The sequence below is a fragment of the Lactuca serriola genome, chromosome 7 (assembly GCF_051521515.1).
Source record: "Lactuca serriola cultivar US96UC23 chromosome 7, Lser_US96UC23_V15, whole genome shotgun sequence".
NCBI lineage: Eukaryota > Viridiplantae > Streptophyta > Magnoliopsida > Asterales > Asteraceae > Lactuca > Lactuca serriola.
Window position 1 is genome coordinate 166,474,028 of NC_136414.1, and position 16,066 is coordinate 166,490,093.

A 16,066-nucleotide genomic window follows, 5' to 3' on the forward strand; every position below is an offset into this window, starting at 1 on the left:
TGTTTTGTAATATTCTGAAATTGTCCTCGGTCTTTGAAAAATCATATAAAATCAGTGGTTGATCCAAATTAAGAAATAAATATATCCCTGGAAAGGTATGAATATCTAGTTTCACCCATATCAATGAATAACCTGACTTTAAGTTCAATTGTACAGTTTTCATTTTGAACACACGTTGGTCCAGAAATTTCACTTATCACTTTGGTCGTTTTATAAAAATCCTAACTAAATCAAGGAAGCTCCATTTTTAATGTGGTTTTTCCTTAAATGTTAATATTTATGTTTTTTTTTCAGTGATAAATTGGGCTTGGTCTGGTTCTATTCCTAAGTTATATGGAATTGGCATTTCTTGCAGGTTGGTTAAGAAAAATATTGTTTTTCAGACATTTTGAAAAATACGTAATTAAATCTACAAAAATCTAAAATGCATAAACTCAAAGGTTGAGTTTAGATGGAAGGGTCTAGTTTGTCACATAACTTCTCAATGGAAGGATTCCCATCCCTTCTAGGGTGTTCATAACCATTTTTCTAATTGATCCAATCAGGGGACAACTCTTATAACCAACTTGTGAAATCTTTAGAGTTTAATAGAAATCTAACTAGCGAATGTGTCCTACATTATGAAATGCTAAGGAAATGTATTAAAAGAAGTAATATCAACCTTCAAGGGTTTGGGGGTTGAGCGAGGTTTAATTTCCGACAGAACCAATTTCCACAACGATAATAAAAGTGAATAAGAAGTATATTATGAAGTATCTATAGGTAACATGTGTGATATGGGCTAAGTAAGGATTATTGATGTCATTGTAGGTGTGTTAAGAGCTAGAAACCAATCTTAGCTACCTATGTCGCTTTATTCTATGTAACTGCTTCTAATGAGTCTTCTCACTGTACTCGTGGGTCGAAGACACCAATCTCGGACCACTAGATTGTGTTGTGTAAAATGATAATTGTCTTTTTGACTTTACATGCATGTCTGTTTGGGTTGAAATACACCCCATGGATGGGTCCACTCTTGTATGTTTGGGTTGAAATACACCCTAAGGTTGGGCGTACTATCTTATGTTCGAGTTGAATATACCCCAAGGCTGGGCCCTTCGATATGTATTTGGTTGAAATATACCCCAAGACTGGGCCCATTGATGTGTATTGGGTTGAAACACACCCCAGGGTTGGGCTTACCGATTTCTATGGTATGTGGTATTTTTGGAATTCACTAAGCTTTGTGCTTACGGTTTCATGTTTAAAATGTTTCAAGTTTTCTTATATTGAAGGAAGATCACGACTTGATTGCATCGCAATCATTGGAGATTTCCACACTTAATAACTCTTATTCTATATTGTGATACATGTTTGAACCAAATGGTTTTATTTATATCTTTGAAGTTGTAATTGGTACAAATTCTTTTATTTCTAAATGAAAAAAAATAGGTTGAAATTCAGGACATTACAAGTTGATTGCAGGACATTACAAGTTTGAGGGATTCGGGCACATTCTCGGGTGTTTCAGAACTTAAACTGAGGAATTATTAATCGTTTTGAAAGAGAATAAAATTTTCTAAATATACTTTTTCAAAGAAAGGGGTGCAATGTCTGCAATCAACCAAGCTCAAGTAAGTATTTCCCAAAATACCCATACATGTTGATATGTTATATGTTTTAAAATATTTGCATGCTAAGATAAGGCCAGGGATACCTTCAAGGACTGCATGATAGAATGGCCTGATTACTGATGCCTTGTATCCTAGGAGGATTTGGATTTTATGCCTCATTTGGAATCTATGTGGAATTATTTGCTAAGTGTATGGTTTAAAATTATATATGGTTAGGATCATATAACCCTAGAATGGTTGATTTAGCCTTATTTCCTGTTCGGCGTCTGGTTGTGGGCTTAGGGTAGAATCATTTATTCGACAGTCTATTTGACTCCATATTGTGTATAATTTGCATGCACAAGGCAAACGAAAATGTTGGTAGAAGTTCTTAGCATCGCATAAGTTAGTGAGTTAGTGGATGCCTTTTAGGTTTTGTGGCCTATTGAGTTCTATTTCTTGAATGTTGCTTGCTTTGTGCTTTATAGGACTCATATTGATGTGAGTTAAGTATTGTCAGAATATGTTAAGTTGCATGTTGTAAAGGTTAAATAATCTTAGAGTGATTGATTCTGCCTAATTACATAACTCTCGTCTGAGTCTAACTGTTGTAGGGTTGGGTCTTTTAGTCAAAAGATTATTTAAGTTTTGTTGCATGTAATTTTATTCATGAAGTAGTTAACTAACATTAGTAGGAGTTCTTCAGTAGATGGTAGGGTGAGGTGGGGAGCATAGGAGAGCCTAGGAAGTGCTCTAGTGAGAATAGTGCATTGTTTAGCGGATTTTGGGAATGCCAGTTTGAGAAGATGACTTAAAGGACTCAAGATGATTCTTGACGAAAGTAAGGATATGTGTGGAAGGTAGTATTGGTCATGTACTACTGAAAGCACAGAACCCATACTCGAATCAAGGAAATTCATGAAGATTCTAAGAAGCCTGCAGGATGAGGATTCTTTGGGTATGTTCTGATCATTTATGAGGTTCCCTTTCAGTATGGTGATGAGTACTCGTGGAGGAGGTTTTGGTTCAGGTTCAGCCTCTGGTGCTGCGCCGATTGATGAGAGCATACACAAGTTTGTTATGTCAAAGATCACTCACGGTATTTTGGATGCGACTCTTGTGGTGCTTGGTACCATCAAGGAGGGGATCATGGAGTTGTTGGATGAGCAGCTTGGGAATTTTCATGCAGAGTTTGCGGCTGGTTAGATTGGAGCATGGATATTCTCTTTTCAGGAATTCAGGGCTTCTAGAGCCCCGGAGTTCTTCGAGGATAAGGACCCCATGAGTAGTAGACAGTGGATTGTTGACATTGAGAATGCTCAGCGGACTAGTTCCTAGTTTGAGGAATCGAATTTGGAATTTGCATCCTGCTTTCATAGGGATGGAACCTCTGACTGGATTATCATTGAGGTTTCACAGAACCTACAAGAGGAATTGTCTGGCATTATTGGTCATATCACTGACAGGTTGGTTGCCATGTTCAAGGAATATATTACATCCGTTCAGACAGTTAATGGGATTATTGAGGTGAATTAGGAGCGGGAGCTTGGTTTGGAGACGCACCGAGGAAAGAGGAAGCGGACTCATGAACCGAATCTGCTAATAACATCTAAGAAGCTTGATGTTAGAGGGGCCATAACATTGTTGCTAAGGGTGTAGGAACCCACGAGCATGTGTGCTGCAATTCCAAATTAGGCAGGTACGGACGGAAAGGACATGTTCACCAAGATTGCACACTGGGGTAGAATTATGTCATCATTGTCATCATCCAGGTCACATTAGGACAAATTTCCCACTCTTGTCGATTGGGGTGGCTCAGACCCCATCATATGTGGTCTTTCGAGAAGCAGAGTCAAGACCTCAAGATCTCGCGAACATCAGTCGGTGGTAGTTGGATCCCTAAGTGGGGGAAATTGGGTATTCATCTTGGACGCTCATCAGTTTGTTCAATATTTGTGATTTCAATATGATGAGTCGGAGGAATCTACAGTTCAAGTATGCGAGGTTTTTGTTTAGGTTTATTAATGCATAAATGAAGGAATATAGACTACCATTGAAGTGCTCGTGGTTAGGAAATTTCCTCATTCCTTTTCTCAAGGATCCGGTGGAGTCCTTCATGATCTGAAGGAATTTAAAAATTGGTCAAATCAGGGGTGCAGAGCAAGTTGCCAATGAATTTATGTCTTCAGGAATGCATGGGTTTTCCTCGCATTCGGAAGTTGTTGGGCAAGGAGCTTGTTGTGGCCAGTAGTTTCTTTCGGGAACACCAAGTGTTAGGTTAAGAAGCGTTTGGGCCACTCAGATTGGGTATCGATTATTGAGATTGGTTAGCTCATAATATAGATCTCTATTTATGGTCTAGGATGGGCAATTGTCAATTAATGATCAGTTTTACAAGTGGGGATGTGCATTTTCTTCATTACAAGTTTTGTCGAATATCAACATAAGTGTGGGAGTAATTGAGTGTTTAAGGACAGTTTTCATATTAAGAGTAGCCGTAAGGGTATGTAGTGGTGCAATTTGAGGTTTGCTAGTGCACCAACGGTAATTGTGAGGTTTATTGATCGAGATTGTTTGCACAATGGTGGATCAGTCGGTTTTAGTGTTTATCACGGACATCTGCAGTTATTTGAAGGGCTTGGCATGGGTTAATAAATGTCAGGAACGACGTTTTGTCAAATCTCCATGCATAGCTTTGATTTTACATGAAGTTCAGTTATGGGATGTTGTGCTGGTGTGGATGGTAATTGGGTCGATCCAGCCAGGGTTTAGTCAACATTATTATAGGTGATTATAGAATCTCCTTGAGATTGAGAGTTTCTATGATCTAGTAGGGTTTTATCGTAGGACCGTTCAAATTTTATCAAGTTCTGGAATCTTATTCCAAATGTGTAATCGAGTAATGTTGCTAATGAGTTGGTATGCTTCAGTTAGTTTGATATGGGGATAAAAACGATGAGGTTATCAGTTTGCAAGTTCCTTCACTCTTTGAATTGAGTTGTACAATAGAAAAAATGTAGTGGATCGGAGGCGGCTTGTATGCCCTCTTTGTTGTTATGTGAATCTTGGTAGTAAATTTAAGGCGGCTAGTGTGTTCTCTTTGTGGGTTATTTTTGGTAATGTATTATACTTGTGCTGGAGATGGAATTGGTATTGAAGGCTATGGTCAGACCGTAATAATTATACAAAGAGTACAGATGGATATTAGCACATATAGGCACGCCACTCGGTCCAGCAATAAATCACTCGTAAATTTATGAAAATGTAATAAAATGTTTCATGGGGCATATGGTGAGGTTGTGTCATGGACCTCAGAACCATTAACAATTGTAGCTTGGTGACTCAGTATTTTTTCAGAAGTAAGATTCAAGATCATCAATTTCGAGGACGGAATTCTAATAAGTGGGGGAGAATTGTATCGTTTTGTTTTCTGTTTAATTATTTCGAAATAGGGGTTAAGAAAATAAATTAATAACTATATATTTAGTATTATATTTTGAATTTGGTTTAAGTGCATTAAATGAGAAAATGCATCATATGGATCAGAGATGAGTTAATAATTATAATAAAATGGCATGATAATCATCGTGATTAATTGAACGACTTGAATGAGTTAATAAAATATTTTATGGGAATTAAAGTAAATAAAAATGACTAAAATAATAAAATAATAATAGTAATAATTATTATAACATTAATAGGAGGGAATATAGGTCTAGGGATAAAAAGTAATTGAGAAAACATCTATTTTGTTAAGAATTCAGGTCTATGGTAGATTGTGCCAACTTGCCCCAACTCCAGGGACTGTTTCTGCCAAATTCGAAATTAGTTGTATTCTTTTCCCCATGTTACGACACAGGGAGCTGGAGACCTTCTCCTCCCCATTTTTCTTGTTTAATACCCCTGCCTGCGATCGTACTCCTCAAGCCTATTAACCCTAAATCTTCTTCCAGTTGGTGTGAGCCGCCGGTGATAAGGGTTCTAAGGAGGTGCTTGGTCGATTTGTTCATACAGAGAGAGTGAGGAGGATAGCTGCCGTCGTTGCCATTTATGCCGCCAGAAACAGCTGCCTTCGGTTGTTTGTAAATCGTTGGAGAGAGAGAGAGAGAGAGAGAGAGAGAGAGAGAGAGAGAGAGAGAGAGAGAAAAGGAAGGAAGGAAGAAGTGAAGCGACAGAGGATTGTTTGGGAACATTGAAGAATCCCTTGTGGTGTTACCTTGGCTGGAATAGAGTGAGAATCGAGGGCTGCCACCGCTGGTAACCACCGTGCACCGCCAGAAACCGGCCGCCAGATATGGGAGGATAGGAATGGTTTGTCATTTGGTACACTTTGTGGTATAACTCTTTCTCATTTTTAGCTTCCTTCTTTTTCTTTCTTTTGAGATACACTTCACACAACCACCACTAGCCATCACCTCCGGGGGGTGGCGGCTGCCGGAAACGCCCCTGCCACCACCTTAAATTTCAATGGGTGGTGGTGAGGGCATTAATAGGTACAAGTTCCATGGCTAGGTTGTTTATTTTTGCAATTCTTTCCTTTCAAGTTCTAGTTGCAATTTGGTCCGGTGCGAGGGTTTTGAACACCCTAGGATAACCATGACTCCACCACTTCATGGTGGTTCAATGGTATTGTGTTTTTATGATTAATATGTTGTGTGTTAAGCACCTAATGAGTTTGGTTTGAAAACCAAACTCATAAATCTCTTCTAATGAGCTTGATGTGAAGAAGTGGGTTTATATGTTAATTGCTTGAATAAGTTCTTAATTCATTAAGTCATTTACTATTTGGTATTGAAAATAGTTGGTACCTTTAACTGTTTTGGTTGTTTGTGGGGTTATCCATTAAGGACTTAAGTGATGTTAAAAAAACATAAACAGTTTCAAAATGTCAAGTTTTACATGTTTATTAAAAAATATTTTTGAAGTTTATGAAAAAACTATTTTGAAAAGTGTTTTTGAGTTTGCTAGACACTTTTTTTGACTTATTAGTTTTTCAAAAAGTCAATAACCTGTTTTGAAAAGCAATCCCAAACACCTCCTTAATGAGATAAGTAGATCGTAAGTTCAAACTCAATTATTTTGTAAAAGTCTGAAATTGTCCCCGATCATTGAAAAATCATATAAAATCATTGGTTGATCCAAATTGTGAAAGAAATATATCCTTGGAAATATATGAATGCCTAGTTTCACCCATATTAATGGAATAACCTGATATTAAAATCAATTGTACATATTTCACTTTGAACACATGTTTGTCCAGAAATTTCACGGAGACAATATAAAGTCAAACTATTTTTCACAGAAAGTGACAATACACAATCTATCAAAGTATTCAAATTAGATTTGATCATCAGTTTACCATGTTTCCTACCTAAATTTTTAACCCCCAAAAACAATCTCGCATAACAATTAGAAACATTAGTGTTCAAAGGACACTCCTCTCCATAAATATTTTAAATGTCAAGGATCCATAAAGCCTCTTAAGTTATTAAGGAAATGCAACTTCTGCCTATATAAAAGAGCTCTATTGAGCATATAAAGACTATGTGAATAAATACAATTTTAAACCATGTTAACTGTTCCACAACTAACACAATTCCAACAAACTTCACAATTATATAATATTTATAATACATTTATTTCAACACTTAATAGAAAACAAGTAGTCTTAAGCTGCTTCAGCAAATCCAACTTGTAAATTACCATAATCGAATACCGTATGGTACTTACCCATAAATACATCTCCCAAAATCCTACACCAAAATACAAATATGTCACGTATTAAATTTAAATTAAAAAAAAAAATTATGGGAAATGTAATTATACCATAGAGGTCCACGAGGAGGTGGCACATCTAGAGCACTAAATCCACTGATGCATTGTGTTTTTGCTCCCTCACCAAATTTCAAAACATACTGATCCATAAAAAATAATTATTAGTAATTGCCAAAATTATAGTATTATAATAATATATAAATTAAAAAATACACAAATAAAGTTACCTGTTGAGGAGAGAGTTGAAAAGTTTTACCACCAATAGTAAAAGCAATATTCGGCATGGAAGAAAGACCTTTACAGTCAACTGTAGATTGTCCCCCGGGACTTGGCAAATTCTCACACAGCTGAAATTTATAAAACAAAATTTTGAAATTTGGAAAGTTATTATTATTATTTTTTTTAATTTAGATTTATATTTGTTTGACCTTGTCGGCATAATTAATTATGGAATCCTCGGTCTTGTTTTTCTTGAGCTCCTTTTGCATCCAAAAAACCACCATCTCACAGAAAGTACACATTTCATCGTTTACACCAGAAGATTTTCCATTATCTTTATCAACCACACTTTCAATTATTATACTATAAGAAAAAACATAATTGTTAGATATGAAATAATATGAATAAATAAAATAAATATAATTGTAAAGGAAGTGTGAAATTGACCTAGTTTCATGAGAGCCTTCAAACATGCATAACTTCATTTGGGAGCATATTTTTTCAGGTTTTGCCTACAAGGCAAAAAAAAACATATTTATTATTTACCAAATGTTTTTTAATTTTGTAATTAAAAATGAAAAATATACCTCGGATAAGAGCATATCAATTATAGACTTTCCATATTGCTCGACCAAAGTCTTGCATTCTTGGCTCATTAATCCATGAGCACCAATAGCTTGATTGATTTGAGTGACAACAGCCTAAAAACGATTGGATTTGAGAATGTTTTTTTTAATAATAAATGTCTTTTCTATGTATTTTTAGTTTCAATTGATACAATGTTTTCCAAAAGGGGGTAATTACAGGAAGAAAAAAAACATTATATTTTGGGCAATCAAACAATAAAAATTTGATATTTTTTAAATTAACCATTTTATGTTTTTAACATGTCGAAATTCAAAATGGTTAATTTAATAATTTATAACAAAATTACCTATGAAACTGCTATGACTTTTATTGCTTGATTAGATAAAATGAAATTACCCAAAATATAATGTTCTTTTTTGTAATTTTCCCTTTATTTAAAACTAATATACATGTCTGAATGTGTATAAATGTCTATTTTACCCTTAGAAATAATAAACTATATATACCGTTGGACCAGCCAACAAAGAGGTTCCAGAATCAACAATTGCTGCACAACCATTGGTGCAAAATCCTAATAAAATCAAATCAAATAAAAAAGGAGAGAAATTCTGAGATCATAAACCATGAAAACACAATTTAAATATTAGAAAGGAATCAAGGGTAAAAGAATGCCATAAAATTACCAGTTGGTTCGTTACCAATGAATACATCATTCATTTCAAACTATAAACAAGTAAAACAACTGAATGAGTAATAAATTTTATAAAAAATAAAAATTAAAAAAATAAAAATAAAAAATGAATATAAGAATATAAGAATAATAACCTGCCAGTAGCCTTTTTGAGTGACAGGGACATAAATGTGTTCACCTCTGAAATGATTAGTATCAACACCACCAAACACAAGTTCACCTCCTTCATTATCTTTAGTATTTCGATTAAGCCAAAATGAAAACACAGGTTCATGAACAAGACCTTGGTCAACCATGTTGTACCTAATATGGTCAATTATCAAACATTAACAAAAAAAAAATTACGTTTTTGGTCCCTAACTTTGTTTAAAATTGTAGTTTTGGTCTCAGGTAGTTTCCTCTTACAATTGAACAGAGGCACCAACATTGCAGAAGAGAACTATCTGGAACCAAAACTAAAACCTTTGAATAGAGTCACGGGGTAAAAATGTAATTTACTCCAAGAAAAAGTTTGGAAAGTGAGTGAAGTACCAAACAGGAAGAGCACCCCCAACAGAGATTTCTTGAAACCCAAGGCCAAGAATACCATCAAACTTTGCTGCAACAAAAGTGATACCGGGCTCTTTGGTTGCTTCTATGAAATCCTGAAAAGGGGTAATTTAGTAATTGTGAAAATGAACAAATTTTAATAAAAAAAAAATGCATAATTTTTTAATCTTTAGTTTTTACCTGTTCCTTGATAGAAAAATCACCAAGTCTTATAGAATCTTGGCTAAAGAAACCAGAGATAGCACCAGTTCCATATCGAATTGCAGCAGATTTCCCTAGATGTAGAAAAAACAAAAAACAAAAAATAATAATAAATGCCACATCAGCACCAACTCAACAAACCTAAAAAGCTCAACATATATCTATTTTACGTACACAAAAAAGCACTTTTTATTTGTGATTAATAAACTAAAAGAATAGAAGGTCAAAAAAATATGCAAAAAGTTATTTGGTCAAGTTTATAACTGAAAACATATGGAAAAGCTATTCCATTGAAAAAACAAACTCCACGATAGGAGATTTGCTTCTTCAAATTATTTGACCCAAAAAGCTTATGAATAAGCTCCTATTTTAGATGCTATAAGCATTTGAAGGCATCAAAGAACAAGAACATGACATCATACCATTTTTCTTATAGGTACTTGATTGGCTAGACTTATATTTTGAGTGGAAAAGACAAGCAACCTGCATCCATATCAACAGTAATCAACATCTATTGAATCAAAAGAGACAAAAAGATTGTATTATGAATCCTTAATAACTAGAAAAGATTGTAAATCCTTAATAACTAGAAAAGATTCACTCACTGAGAAGTAGCACTTTGTAGAAGGCACCCAAAGATTAGAACTTCCAGTGTCAAAAATGACAGTGAACTTTTGAGGTGGAGTGCCAATACCAATTTCACCATAATACTGAGCATCCATATAGTTTTTTAGAGAAATTATATCAGTGTCTGAATCCCTGAAGTTGCCATGGAGACCAAAGTTTCTTCTAGAATCCTCTTCATTTGATGCATCATGTTGGTTTAATTGGTTGATTTTTCTCTTTTTGAGTCCAATTCTAACCAATCCACCATTAGAAGCTGAATATGCAGGAGGTGAGATAAGAAACAACAGGAATGACAAGAGCAAGCTTGCTTTTAATATGGTACCCATGTGTAGCTCTGCAATTAGATATCATCATATTTCGTTTCAGAAACAAAATCTCATAGTAAAATAGATCAAAGTTTCATTCTAATATCACTTTTTTGAGTACATAATCTGTAAAAATCTTTATGAAATTCTAATACTTGAGAGCTTTCACATTCATATGATGACATCAATTTCTAATTTCTTAAGCAATTTAGCCAATTGAGAATCAATCACTCTCATAATTACTTTCTAAAACTATAAAATTGTAACCATGATTTACCAAAGTCAATCATCAACCACTATCCAAATCATAATGTGAGAGTGCTAGAAGAGAATCTGAATGATCATCAAGGCAACAAACCAAAAAAAACCTTAATCCAACAATTTAGAGCCTATTCCTTTTAAACGTAAGTTTAACCGATAGCCAATATCCTTACATTCACTCAAAATAACAAAAACCCCATAGTACTGACGAAATTCTCAAATGAACTTCAATTGTACACTGAACGAAATCTATTAACAACTTAATTCCTAAATCGAAATTAAGTATGATCGTATGAAACCCGAAGCGCAAAGTACGTACCCTGAGTTTACAACGGCGATCAAAATGATGACTGAGAATTAGTTGAAATAAAACAAAGAAGCAATTATAACAATATAATACATGAAATTCAATCAACGCAGATGAAATCGAGTGATCAGAGACGATTGATAACAACGAATTAAAAGAGGCCTAACCTGCGTGACTACCTCCAAAAGAAACAATGTGGAAAGCGTGAATATAGAGCAATATGGGACAGGAAAAACAGAATGAGACACTTCCAACACTACACAATGGAGTTGTCCCTCTTTATATATCACATAAAGGCCATTTTGTTATAATTATATTATATTATATTAATTATTAAATATTAAATATTAAATATTAAATATAAAAAATGTCCATAATAGCCCATTTTTAAAGTATTTTACCATAAAATAGCCAATAGCCACAAAAATAAATAAAATAATCCAATAGTCCATGCTTTTTGCAGTTAACCTGAAAATCTAATTCACTAAGAAAAAATTGTTTTTTTTTTTATTTTTTTTTTTAGATTTTCACAGGTCATGTCTGCACATGACAGTCAAAAAGTTTTTTTTTTCATTTTTTAATCGCCCATTGCTAAAATTCGGTTGATTACGAAAAACTATTTTCTTCTTCATATGTTTGTATTTCATCATTGTGATTGGACGAACCCAAATGATATAAATGATATGATGATTGTTACGAAGTTTTATGCGAACTATGAAGTTTTTTTCATCGAATAATCTATCTCTAGAGTTAGAAAAATATGATTTCCCCACATCCAATTTGAGAGTTTAAGATGCCTATTGAAAGCCTTTGTTACAAAAGAATATAATTGATAAAAAGTTTAGCACAATCGGAGTTCATATGAAACCAATGTTTTAAAACCCGAGTTTTAGTTGACCAGGTGTGATGACCGGTTCACGGGTCAACCGATTGAACCGTCGGTTCAACCCGATTTATGGTAGTTTTCTATTTTTATATATTTTTACTTTCCTACATAATACATAAACATATAAAACCAATAATTTGATGTCCAATAAGCGGTCGAACCGCGGTTTAGGGGAAACTCAGCCGGTTCGATCTGGTCCATATTTTTATAAAAAACCATTCTCAATTGACCCGCATTCTACCCCGGGTCACGGTCCAACCGGTTGAACCGGTCGGGTCAACTCGGGTTTTAAAACATTGTATGAAACAGTTATAAAGGTTTGAAGTTGAGTTTTTTTTTTTTTTTTTTTCACCAACTAATGTACTCTGAAACTAAAAAAGAAAAACTTTTCGACATCCAAATTTGGAATGTAATATATTCATGGAAAAACCTTATTACAAAGAACACAACAAAAAAAATCAGCTAAAACAAAGTTTGTGTGAAAGAGTTATTAATGTTCGAAGTTTGCAAAAAAAAAAAAAAAAAAAAAAAAAATCGTAGCCAACTACATAAATCTACATTTTAACGTCCCGCCAAATTGTGAATATTATGGCTATTTTTGGCATTTTTTTTTGGCTATTTTATAGTAAAAAGTTTTTAAAAATAACTATTACGGTTATTTTCTTATATCATATTATATTATATTATGGTTCTAATGAAACAACTCATAAATGTATACGATAGCCAGTCTAACCTAAACGGAGAGCTAAGCGATTAAATCCATATTTCTAAGAATATTTTCAATAGTTAATCTTTAAAAAAATTATATTGTGTCATTAGTTTTCTGATAACATTTATTTAATAAAAACATTACAAACACTCTCCAAATGGTTAACCTTTTCAATTGTTCATATTTGGCTTTTATCTCATTGCAACATTTTATGATATCCAAGTTGGTTTTTCATATTATGAGTTATAAATCTTTTTTCTTTGATATTTTTTAAGACTTAAACGAATCTTTCATTCCTTCACGTATTCAGTTACTTGGCCTACGAGACATACGAAGAGAGTTCGTTTTGTTTTTGTGAGAATTTGTTTTTAGACATCAAATGGCATGCTTTTATAAACATAATGCTACAAATATACAAACTAAACAAAATAACTATGTAAACAAATCAATGGTTCAAAGACTTACTTTTCACTCAACCAGTAAAACGTACCAATCCTAATAACAAACAAACTCTAAACAAAAGCCTATAAGATGGGAAAGGATAAAAGGAAACAAATCATAGTAATCTAGCTACGATAAGATAAAATATATAAAAGATGATAAACATAAAATAAAAACAACAAAATAATATGTGACCACCAAGTGCTATAATATTAAATTTTTTATTTTATTTTAAAGTTTGTAAATGATTTGACTATATTTATGTCTTTAAAAGGTTTTTTCTTCCTCTCACCCATTACCCAAATATGTTTAGACGGGTGAGTGAGAGGAGTTAGTAGACCCTAGTTCCCCTGCTCTATGACATCATATAAATATAGAGGTGATCATTTAATCTTTTTCTTTTTCTTCGTTCCTTTGCTTCTCAAATTTGAATCCTTTATTTCTAAATGAAAAGGTAGAAAAAAGAAGTTTGAATAGGTGTCAGATTCATGATCAAAGTAAAAGAGTATTCCCGACAAGTAAAGGGGTATCCACGACAAAATAAAAAAAAAAGTGTAATACAGAATAAGAAAAAAGAATTCAGAAAAAAATTACACTACTAAATTTTTTTTGAAGGGTATCTCGGGATATATACTAAATCTGTCAATGGTTTGAATTTGGGAGGTTTAGTTTCGGTTTTTGTGATTAAACACAACATGTATCTAGGAAAGTTTATGGTTTATAATTGTGTATATATGTGTTCATTTACTTCCAATGCACCCAGTTCCAATTCTTGATTTATGGTTGTTATTTTGTACTTCTCTCCAAGAATCCATCTCCTACTTGTGCAAATGATCCTCTTAAAGGTAAAATTTTAGTAGTTTTCCGTAATGGGTCCGTATATTTTATAGAATTTGTTGTATCCTTTTGCTATTTTTTTTATGGTGGTTTTTGTTGATTCCAGGTTCTATCTTCTCATTCACTCGATAAAAGAGTATTTATACATCAATAGATCCAAACAGATAGATAGGACATGCTAGATTCGTACTGAGGGCTCATGAGCATTCCAGATACAAGTTGGGGGTCGGGTAGGACATGCCAGACTCGTACTGAGGGTTTGATGGAATTCAGTCCAAGGACTGATCTAGTCGTGGAGCAAGTCAAACATAAGTTGTGGGCTCCGAGGGCAAGCTAGACTTATGTTGTGGGCTCACAGGTAATCCATACTTGTAGTTGTGGACCCATTGCATGCTGTTATTGTATGTTTATGTTATTTGGATATGTGTTGGTATTTTTGGGGAACTCACTAAGCGTTGGCTTATTGTTTTGGGTTATGTTTAAAGTAATTCAGATGACCATGGGAAGGCGAAGGCGTGACCGACTGACCGTATACATTCTCATGTTTTGGACTTATGATTTTTGGAACTCTGATGTTGAAATGCTTTTGAAATTATGTTTGTAAACAATTTATGAAGTTGGTTGGTTTTTAAAAGTTTAAATTTATCATGATTTTTATGGGTATTACACTTAGATGCCGGAAAAACCAATATGACAAATGTAATATCACGCTCTCCAGTCTTAGGAGTATAAAATATTATAAAGGAGGCTTCTTAGGGTTTCAATAGTCCTTATAGCCTATTATATGATGCCTTAGGTGTACCAACATTCTTGGCTAAGTAAAATAGGTCGAGTATATCCCTATAGTCTACTAACTAGTTGCCTAACAATTTTTTGAAAATTAATCCATGTGTTTATTTTTACTCGTTGTAACAAAACTTATTGCCTATTTTCTTTTTGTGTGACCAATCAGGCTCAGATAATGTTGGTTGTGACATGAATGTGGGATGTAGGGTGCATATAACTCAACACATACCACATTGGAAAACTACCTCTTTTTCCTTTTATTGATAGATAGTGTTAATTGTATTTCACCTTTTACATTCCACATTCTGATGTTTGAGTTCCTTCACCACATCTAACAATGGGGTTTAGATACTGTAACATCCTAAAATTCAAGGCCAAAAATTTCATTTTTAAATAAGTTATTATAAAACCATAAGTATAAAAACATCCATAATAACATCTCATGTCAAAACCAATGTGTCAATAGTCAAACATGTTATCATAAAAATAATATCAGAGTGTAATCCCAAAGATCTCATGGGCGGAAAACATAGTGTGATGCGCTGCGATCGAGCCGGCTTCTTTCCTTTGAAAACGAAGTACCTAAAACCAAAACTGAAAACCGTAAGCACGAAGCTTAGTGAGTTCCCCCATCATACCACATACTATACCAAACACTTACTGTCATACAATTATGGGGTGCCCGACCTACCCTGCCAGGTAATTCTGGGGTGCCCGACCTACCCATCTCAAGCATTTATGGGGTGTTCGACCTACCATGTTAGTCCATTATGGGGTGCCCGACCTACCATGTCTGGAAAATCTAGGGCGCCAAGCTACCCTTCGGTTGATCGCAACCAGCTACGGGAACTATTTCACCCCTACTACTACCACATAATAACATAGCATAAACATACTATAAGGAATATATGGGGTGTCTGACCTACCCTTCGGTCCTTACGACCGTAACATGCAAACTATTCCCCTCCTACTACCACTATCACATAACAACATATCATAAACATACTATCAAGCATATATGGGGTGCCTGACCTACCCTGTCGGTCCTTACAACCGATATCAATGTCTATCCTACCCCTCCAACCACTATCACATAAAACATAGCATACGAGCACATAACACATAACTGATAGTGGCATACCAGACAATTATCACAAAGACAATCATCTCAACTATAATCGACTACTAGTGGGCCGACATTGGTGCTTTCGACCCACTTCTAAGGTCCAACCATTTAGTCGAGTCCAACATTTGGCATTTCTAGTGGCCCAATATCTCATAATCATGAAGGC

General features: G+C 34.3%; 1 protein-coding gene and 1 long non-coding RNA gene across 3 annotated transcripts; one reads left to right on the plus strand and one right to left on the minus strand.

Annotated features, from left to right (window-relative positions):
* The first annotated feature begins 5,496 nt into the window (after nucleotides 1–5,496).
* Nucleotides 5,497–14,566, plus strand: LOC145062832 (uncharacterized). The gene is made up of 3 exons (XR_013687739.1): nucleotides 5,497–5,927; nucleotides 14,095–14,346; nucleotides 14,474–14,566. It is a non-coding gene; the product is annotated as an uncharacterized LOC145062832 (long non-coding RNA).
* On the minus strand, nucleotides 7,015–11,299 carry LOC145061240 (cyprosin-like). Of its 2 annotated transcripts, none has more exons than XM_079008671.1 (14): nucleotides 11,283–11,299; nucleotides 10,221–10,576; nucleotides 10,038–10,098; nucleotides 9,595–9,689; nucleotides 9,397–9,509; nucleotides 9,000–9,168; nucleotides 8,858–8,897; nucleotides 8,681–8,745; nucleotides 8,174–8,287; nucleotides 8,034–8,098; nucleotides 7,796–7,949; nucleotides 7,595–7,714; nucleotides 7,419–7,507; nucleotides 7,015–7,345 (listed from the first exon to the last, which is right to left on the minus strand). In XM_079008671.1, the coding sequence occupies exons 2-14, from the start codon at nucleotides 10,566–10,568 to the stop codon at nucleotides 7,261–7,263; spliced, it is 1,518 nt and encodes a 505-aa protein (XP_078864797.1). In that variant the 5' UTR covers nucleotides 10,569–10,576; nucleotides 11,283–11,299; the 3' UTR covers nucleotides 7,015–7,260. The 2 variants fall into 2 exon arrangements, with proteins under 2 accessions (XP_078864797.1, XP_078864796.1); XM_079008670.1 differs by lacking the exon at nucleotides 11,283–11,299 and adding an exon at nucleotides 11,128–11,271.
* Nucleotides 14,567–16,066: the final 1,500 nt, after the last annotated feature.